This window comes from Bufo gargarizans, chromosome 4 (genome assembly GCF_014858855.1).
Source record: "Bufo gargarizans isolate SCDJY-AF-19 chromosome 4, ASM1485885v1, whole genome shotgun sequence".
Classification (NCBI taxonomy): Eukaryota; Metazoa; Chordata; class Amphibia; order Anura; family Bufonidae; genus Bufo; species Bufo gargarizans.
In genome coordinates, this window is record NC_058083.1 from 333921543 (window position 1) to 333930993 (window position 9451).

The following is a 9451-nucleotide window of genomic DNA, read 5'->3' on the forward strand; positions in this document are numbered from 1 at the left end:
AGGTACTCAACCTGTAAAGTAGAAATACGGCTGTGTAGCTCAGAGATACGACCAGACAGGTGTAATGGGTACAGCATCTGGAGATGGTAGAGGTACTACATTTAAGATCGAAGCAATGTGGCTGCATGGTGCACCCTAGAACCAGAGAGGTGCAACCGCTACTGCATTAGCAATGGTACCTATAGGGCCGCACGGTACCACAAAGAACAAGACAGGTGCACACTACAATCAGGTAGGTGCAATGTCAACTGAAACAAGGCCGCATAGTACACCATAGAACCAGACACCAGACAGGTGTAACGGCTGCAGCATCAGAGACGGTGCAGGAACTCTACCTGTGAAGGGAGTAAGATGGCTGTTTGGTGCACACTATGATGAGGAAGGTGCAATGGCCACGGCAATTGGAGGAGGCCTCAATATCTCGTCCGGTAAGGGAGAAAAAACGCCACATGGTACACCATAAAGCCAGACAGGAGGAACTACCTGTGAAGGGATCAAGGTGGCAGCCTGGTGCCCACTAGAACCAGACAGGAGCAATTCTACGGCAATTGAAAGTGGCCTCTATATCTCGCCAGGAAGGGAGAAATAGTGCCGCATGGAACACCATAGAGCCCGCCAGGGGTATTGGCTACAGCATCGGAGATGGTGTAGGTACTCTACCTATGATGGGAGCAAAGTGGCTGGGAACAGACAGGTGCAATTGCTACAGCAATTGAAGGCGGCCTGTACATCTCGCCCGGAAGGGAGAAATAGTGCCGTATGGAACACCATAGAGCCAGCCAGAGTAATGGCTTCAGCATCTGGAGTAGGAGTAGGTACTCTACCTATGAAAAGAGCAAGGCGGCTGGAAACAGAAGATATAATTGCTCTTTACTCACCAACCTACAGGAGGCGTTTTCCTGAGCTAACAGCTTGCCTAGAACAGGGACCCCCTGTAATAAGGTAGGGTGGTGAACACCAGCACCAGGAAGGGGACCCGGTGGAAACACACTCAAATGTGTAGAGCAAAGCCCCTGGTATAGGGGGACCAGGAAGGCTTGTCAGGTACAGCCTATGGCAGTGGTGCAGGTACCCCCCTGTTAAGGAGAAGGCGTACGTACCAGAGACACCAAGTGGGTGACTCAGTATGCTAAACACGGGGACGGCTGCCTTACCTGTGCGGTTGAATACCTGTGCAGTCAGGGGAGCGCCATCCGAAAATCCACTAGAGGGGATACCAACCCTGGGTAGGAGAGGTTCCTCCGTGCACGTTAGTCTTGACCTCCCAGAGGGCTTCTGTATGGAGGAAGACCACCTGATGCTCTGTTCCGAGGGAATCGGTGTAGAGGTGTCCCCAGAGGCAACGGATGGGGTGACAGGAAAGGATTCGTCACCAGCCTCAGGCCTGTCCTGGGGAGGATACAGCAATTTGGGTGGGTAGCGGCTCAGCGACTCCGCCATGGAGAGTCGGACAAGGTTCCCATGGCTTTGACAGGGAGGGAGCCCATTCAGGGGGAACCTACACAAAAGGATTGGTCAGGGGACACGATGGGGTCTGGGAAGAGGCACTGCACACAAGGAGGGACAGGCTGACCGCATGGCAGCCATCGTAGACAGCGGACGCACGTGAAAACACTTGTCGATCCGAGGAGAGGCTGGGAGAGGAGACCCTCATAAAGCAGCCAGCAGAGGCTGTATTATCTGGACCCGGAAGCCCTGTGACCCAAAGAGGTGCTGCAGCAGCTTGTTCCCCAAATAGAGGTGGTCTGGAGGGTTTTAGGAGACATGAAGCAATTGAGGGGAGGGGAGGGATTAGCCACCCCCTCCAACAGAAAACCCTGTTAGGCCAGGAAAGGGTGGAGGAAATAGCCCCTCCCGAGTGCCGGGCGGGGTCAGAAAAAGCCCGGGAAGCACTGAGGAGTGTCCGGGAAGATCGCGGCCTAGCAGGCCCAAAAGCTGGGCCCTCGATTTATGAGGCGGCCGGGAATGGAGCGAGGGGGGCGGGGCGAATCACAGCCGACCGAGGGCCCCCCGGACCCACAAAACTAGGTGGGGGGGAGAAGCGACGCCTGGGGATAGGCGGATCAGGGCAAACGGAGCACCTGGGAGCCGGGAACGGGCCACGGAAGATGAGGCCTAGTCCCGGCAGAAGCCAGGGACTAAAGTAGCGGGGAAGGCCAGGGAGAAGGCTGTGTGGCCAGGAGGAAAGAAAAAAACCAACCAAGGGGGAAGAGAAGGGAGGGGAAACAAGAATATAACCCCCCCACCAAGAAAAAAAGGGGGGGTTGGCTTGGAGGAAGATGGAGGCTTCCTGGGACCCCTAGCTAAGGTGGATCCCACCCCCCTGGCCACAGGAGGGAACCAAACCCTGGGGCAGGGACACAGGGACAGGGAATATACTCACCATCTGATGTCTTCGGGCGCCGGAGGGTCACCCCTTCGGCAGACTCAACACGGGAACCGTGGGAATGTCGGCAAGCCACTGCGGATGCAGTCTGTGGGGACTGGGTGACCGGCGATGGTACAGAAGTACGCGCCCACGGGGGGGGAGTAACTAAAGTGGAACACGATGGAGCCCCAGCCTGCAGCAGGTATAACGGTGGAGAACACCGAGACCTGCAGAAGAGAGAAAAAAAGAATAAAAATAAAAAACAGCAGGACCTGCAAAAAAAAAGCAGGACAGGTCTGCCTCCTACGGACACTAGACTAAAACTGAACAGCCTCGTGCCTGTGGAGACGGTATAGCCCACCTGGGAGGAGCCAACACTTTTTGTCTCTAGTGCCTCCTAGTGGTAGTTGGACATATACCCATGGTGCTGTGTCCCCCAATGCCATGCACGAGAAAATAATCGTTAAGGCCTCATGCACACGACAGTTTTTTTTCTCGGGCCGCAAAACGTGGTTCCGTTGTTCCGTGATCCGTGGCCGTTTTTGCTTCCGTTGTGCTTCCGTGTGTCCGTGTTCCCGTTTTTTTTGCGGACCGTCAGAAATCTAGGAATGGTTAAAAAAATGTCATTTTAATATCTCCACCCAGGATACTGGTATAAATCAGGGGCACCTGAGTATGCATTGGTGGCCATTTTCTGTAGTCTTTCCAGAGTACAGAGGTTATTTTGGCTGCTCTCTTTGCTGTATCACCATGTCTGATTCTGAGGACGAGGTCTTGCTGCATTGGCTGGTTTCTCGGCGTTGGGGACAGCGCACTCCTTTGATGAATGAGGAACCGAGGAGAAGGCGACGATTTTGGGTCCATCCGATTGTTTCACAACGGCACCGGAAAGGACACTTCCATACGCTATACCAAGATCTTCGCCGCCATCCGGAGAAGTTATTTTCCTTCTGTCGGATGTCAGTGGGTACCTTTGACCGATTGCTGTCGTCTCTACGTACTGTCCTTACCTTTATGGACACCAATATGAGGCGCGGCATTACTCCTGAGGAAAGGCTCATCGTCACGTTGAGGTAAGCAGTATAGTACTTGTTAAGTTTCACCAGAAATGTGCAGTGCTTGTGTTAGGAGTAACATGTGCTCCAAAATGGCTGCTGTGAGACATGTGCTACTGTTTGCTGAAGTAGCATTTCTTTTAATGGTTTGTTTCTTTACACATTAATCCCTGTCACATGACCTAACATTTTTTGTGTATTTTTTACCATTTGGATACAGTTCAAAACTTGTGTTCAGCTATCGTCCTCCAGACACTCCAAAAATACACTGCACTCGCCAGGCGTTTGCTAAAAATGGTGTTTAATACACTCAGTCCGCCGTGATTCAGCAGCTGTAACCTTCCTTTCAGAGTTATTAATCTGTCAACAATTTTCATCCTATACTGTCGAGTGCCGTGGTTTTTGATAGTGTCTGAATGAAATTGGTCCCTCTGTCAGGATCTCTCTCTGCGTGCACCACCTTGGTCCAAGTCGATGTACCGGTCTGGACCCTATTTGGGATGATTGTGCTGCTGGCAACCCACGAGATTTCCAGCTATCGTCCTCATCATGCATAATGTTCACATAATTGTGCACTTGCACAGCATTTACTGCATTAAAAAGGGTCTAAACATAGTTGTTGTCACTTAGTTGTGGTAGTACTGCCCACACACAGGGCCTTGAGTGCCGACTATGGCACCCGTCCCATAGGTTCCCCACCACTAGACATATGGTGTTTTCAATCGTGTAGTGTATACAGCATTATACTAGAATCCTGAATCTGTTCTTACATGCGATTTGTTGATGACTGTTTTTTTATTTATTTCCTTTTTCCTACAGATTCCTTGCCACTGGGAACTCTTTTGCATCCCTGCATTTTGAGTTTCTTTTAGGGACCTCAACGATCTCGAGAATTGTACGACACACTTGCCATGTCATCTGGCAGCAACTCCGAGAGACGGTGATGCCACAGCCCAAGGTGGACGATTGGCTTCGGATCGCTGAGGGCTTCCAAAATTCTGCGCAGTTCTCAAACTGCATCGGGGCAATGGATGGCAAGCACATCCGTGTGAAGAAGCCGCCACACTCAGGGAGCCGTTTCTTCAATTATAAACAGTTTTTCTCGGTAGTGCTGATGGCTGTTGCTGACAGTCATTACCGGTTTATAATGGTAGATATCGGGTCCTATGGAAGCACTGCGGATGCTCGCATCTTTAGTGCTTCTAGAATGGGTGAGCGGCTTCGTGCCAACCAGCTTGCCCTGCCCGAGTCCAGAAGACTGCCTGGATATGCAGGTCCGCCGGCTCCGTTTGTCATCGTGGCGGATGAAGGGTTTGCATTGACTCCACATGTTATGCGGCCCTTCCCAAAGCGTGGTTTGGATGTCAGGAGGCGTATCTTCAACTACCGGTTGACTCGTGCCCGTCGGTATGTGGAGTGCGCTTTCGGGATACTCTCTAGCAAGTGGAGGGTGTTTCTGTCATCCATACAGATGGATCCGGAGAATGCTACCCTGGTGATTCAAGCTTGTGTTGTTCTACACAACTTCACCAGGATTCACGAGGCTTCCTCTTCTCTTGACATGGAAGATCTTCCTACGTCATCAGATTTGGGTTTGGAAAGGACCCTGCATAGACGACCTGGAACTGCAGGCATTGCAGTTCGGGAACTCTTTGCAGACTACTTTATCAGCCCAGAGGGGTCTTTGCCGTGGCAGAGGGACGCTATTCGTGGCAGTTTTTGAAATCTTCTGGGCTCTTTAGTTTTTTTTTATTTTCTAGCTAACTTACTATAAATGATTGTGTTAGTTGAGTGTAGGGACTCGCAAGATAATGAGGACCCTTGACGTGGGCTTGCGGGCTGAGATTTTTTGGACCTCACATATTTTTTTAAAATTATTTAAAAATATTAAAGATGTTTCTGTCTAAATGTTAATTTAATGAAACATCTTGATATTTGGCTCTTCGGGTCCAAATTTTTTTCTAATACCTCATCTGCACAGGAACCCTAAATAAAGATGTTGATTGTCCAAATAAAGTGTGGCTTTGTGAGATACAGTGTGTGTAGCTTATGTTTTACATTGTGTTTTCAAATGAGAATGTTGTGTGTAGTGTGCAAATAAAACACTAGTCAATGATTTGGGACCCAAACCATAATTTAGTAAAATTTTGGGCCCACCCAAAACACAGTCAATGGTATTTTAACAACAATAAACAAAGAACAAATAAAATGCTTTTTCAAACAATGCAACCATAAATTACAATTCCAGAAGGTCCTGCGAGAACGACCCAGGCAGAAAAGATGGTAAAGGGGCTGCCCCACAGAATGACTTGGCCCCTGAGGTGGAAGGTACTGTTGAGGGGGGGCATAAGAAGGGCCTTGGGTGGGTTGGGGAGGGAATTGGTATGGGGCCGGATTGGGCTGCTGGCCAGCATTTTCAACCTCAATGCGCATATTATTTAATCGCCCAATGATGTCCCCATGGTTGGGGCAAGCAAACATTTTTATGACGATGGCTATGGAGGCCACGCAGTCCGGATGTTCGTTTGTAGGAACCTGCTGCAGGAGCGTGCCCAGTCCCCTCAACAGCTTCTCCTCCTTGCTATCACTCCTCCTCTGGGCCAGAAAATCGATGACGCGTGCATCAATAACCTCCCGACTCTCTGGCCCAGAGGTAGAGGGAGGGACTTGGCGGCGCCGTCTGGGCTGAGACTGGACAATCCTGGGTGGACTGGCCAGTGGTAGGGGGGCCTCAGCCTGCGTGGAGTCTTCTGGGTCCTGAGCCGGGCTTGGTTCCGGACTTGCCTGCGGGGAAAAGACTGCAGGGGTTTCACTGCCCGACGATTCAGACTTGTGGGATGGATCCAGACTGTCCACAGTACTGTACGTAAAAAAATGAATACAAAAAACACATTAGATCATTTGCGTTACACATTCCAAAAGCACATTGATTATATTAGGCGCAAACAAACTGTGCAAATAGAATAAATATACGGACAGGCAGCATACATCTGAAATTTTTATTTACTCATCAAAAAACTGCTTCAATGTGAAATGTGGAAATCCCATTTCAAATACATTTGGAATCTATTGATGGGATACGTCCGGTAAAGGCCTATTGTTTTGGAAAAGGGAAAACATTGTTTGCTGCATGGAGCTGTCCAGCCTCTGAAGAGGATTCCGCATTCAAGGACCAAAACCAGTGCTGAAATTGAGGCCAACTCATCTGCATGTGCCCCGCTACCAACATGTAAATATCCAAGATGTAATTAGAACCTAGTAGAACTACATATACAGATAAACAACATGTACCAGGCCACACTTGACCATGATGATAGTCCTAGTTGTAATCCTGCTGCTCAAGCGTTGTTGCAACCTCAGCTTTCCACTTTTGCCTAGAATGTGGTTATAGTCAGATTATAGGAGGAATGGTAGGAAACCATGTGGGGTTCGGTGCAATACCAATTCTGCTATATAAATTACAATGCCAATAGGTAAAGGGTACCCATTTCTAAACTAAAAGAAATTTTGATAATATGTTGCTATGGTACAATTCTCATGTCGCCCGAAAATTTAAAATCAAAAAACCCTAGTCCGGGCTCCCATTAAAATGGGAGGCATATGAAAAGCGTTTATAAACATTGGTGTGTGACTAGGAGCCGACAAACACGATGATCTACTGTATGAGGAAATAATGCGTGCAGTGCGCAAGTGTCATCTCTATTCGTTTTTCAAGTTCCAATTTCAAACATCTATGTTCCAGGAGGGACAATAAATTGCTTTGACACAAACAAAACAGATAAGGGAGGCGACATCTGCACACTTCACGTGTCGTCTCATCATTCAGCTCCAAAGCGGTGGACCCTGGTTTGACTCCACCACTAAACTGAGGTAGGCAACCAACACCATGCATTTAGAAACTGTTGCACACCAGCTGATGGCCAACTACAACTCCAAGCAGGACCGAGTAGCTTACAGCTATTCTATCATGCTGGGAGTTTCAGTAGTTTAAAAGCAGGATGTAGTCAGTTCTGACATGGCTGCCACACCGAAAGTATAGGTCTGTAATAGAACTACTGAACTGTATCCATTTTTAACAGGGAAACTTTCGCTTTGTCCAAACAAACGTAAGTGTGCAAATATGAAACTTTTGGGGGAAAAAAGTGAAAAATACTTACAGCCTCAATTCCATAACTGGCCGAAGAAATTGCAACTGGGCCGTATATATATAGGCCTGTTTACGCGACGACCCCTCCCCACTCCGGCCTTTGCTGGTCATCTCCCGCCTGAACTGGTCGCGGCAACTTGCCCAGCGGGTTTTGGTTTGTTTCACTGTTTAGAAATGACATAGAAGACATTTGTGAGGTAAATAATTAATATAGGGGAAAAATTAGACGCCTCATTTACCAACCATTTACAGGCCTTTCCGCAAAAGGAGGATGGACCACCCCAAAAACACTATTGTCCCCTCAGGGAATTTCCAACTACATCTTAGGGCCACACAGAGGACAAGGACAGCACAACTACATTGATAACACTTACCTAATTCGGCCCGGCCTCGGCTATCAGCCTTGGCCCATTCGCTTCGGCGCATGCTCCGTGCCACTTGCTCCCATGAAGCATCCTTTTTTTGCCGGTCAATATATGAATTCTGCCGGGTATCCCAAAGCTCCGGCCTCTCCTGGACGAGGGAAATAAGTTTTTCTACATCCCATCGTGGCATTGTGGCTGTATTTGCACCTGCTGCAATCGCTGCCTCACTATACAGAAGCTGTTTACCACAGATGACTAGAAATTAGCATATCCTGTCACCTCAAACTTCCTGTCAATTTTTTTTTTCAATTTTATTGCCACAAGTTTTGGCCAGACAATTTGCCCATGCCATAAGAAGAAATAAAACGGGCGCGGAGCGGGCGCGGACGCGGATGACAAACGGGTGTGCAACCGCGTTTTTCACGGCCCCATTGACTTGAATGGGGCCGCGACCCGTTTCCCGTGAAAAAAATAGGACAGGTTATATTTTTTTCACGGCCTAGAAACACGGGTCACGGGTCACGGGCGCGGTGTAAAAACGGTGCACAAGCCGAGTTTTCAACGGCCCCATTGAAAGTCAATGGAGCCGCAGAAAAAAACGTCTAACGGCACAACGGCCACGGGTGCACACAACGGTCGTGTGCATGAGGCCTAAGGCTGTACATAGGCCCGGGAAAACATGCAGAAGATCCGAATTTCCGCAGCATAACCACCCCAAAAAACGTAGGTGTTACTTGCAGTTTTTGTTGCGGATTTGATCCGGTTTTGCCATCCTAACTTTGCATTGAAATGGCTGAAATCCGCACCAAAAATTGCAAACATAATTAGTATGCTGCGGATTTCCAAATCCGAACGGCAGGTCATGGCAGCAGAGGGGTGATGAGATGGAAAAGTGTTCATCTTCTCCCTCCTTTCCTGGAAAAAGACCCTTATGTGTGATAAAGAGCAAGTAGACTCCGACTGATGGGGGATTTATTAGTTAACATCTCTGTTTGTTACCTTTTAGGGCTCATGCACACAAACTTATTTTCTTTCTGTGCCCGTTCCGTTTTTTCTCTCCGTGTGCACTTCATTTTCGGTCATTCCGCAAAAAAGACCATGTCCTATTATTGTCCACATTACGGACAAGGATAGGACTGTTCTATTAAGAGCCATTTGTTCAATTCCGCAAAATACGGAATGCACACGGACGTCATATTTTTTGCAAATCCGTGTTTTGCGGACCGCAAAATACATACGGTTGTGAGGCCTTAATCAGAGGAATGGGTCATTTAAATGGATTGAATAATGTTACGAATCGAATGCCTTCAGTTTCTATCCGCCATTCATTGACTTCACTGTTAAAAAAAAAAAAAAAAACATGAAAAGCACCTTTCTGTCATGTTTCCATTATTTTGGACAGTACGTGTTCTCCCATCAAAAAATGATGGAACAGAGTCACACTGAGAAAAACTGATGGCAATATTAAACCATTGAACTCAACATTAGGCCTCATGTACACAACCGTATTTTGTTT

General features: G+C 48.2%; 1 protein-coding gene across 1 annotated transcript; it reads right to left on the reverse strand.

Annotated features, from left to right (window-relative positions):
• Positions 1 to 228: 228 nt before the first annotated feature.
• On the reverse strand, positions 229 to 8125 carry LOC122935413 (transcription factor SOX-9-like). Its single transcript, XM_044291184.1, has 4 exons — positions 7945 to 8125; positions 7581 to 7734; positions 5664 to 6283; positions 229 to 335 (listed from the first exon to the last, which is right to left on the reverse strand). Exons 1-4 carry the CDS (start codon positions 8123 to 8125, stop codon positions 229 to 231), a joined length of 1062 nt encoding a protein of 353 aa, XP_044147119.1.
• Between the last annotated feature and the right edge of the window lie 1326 nt (positions 8126 to 9451).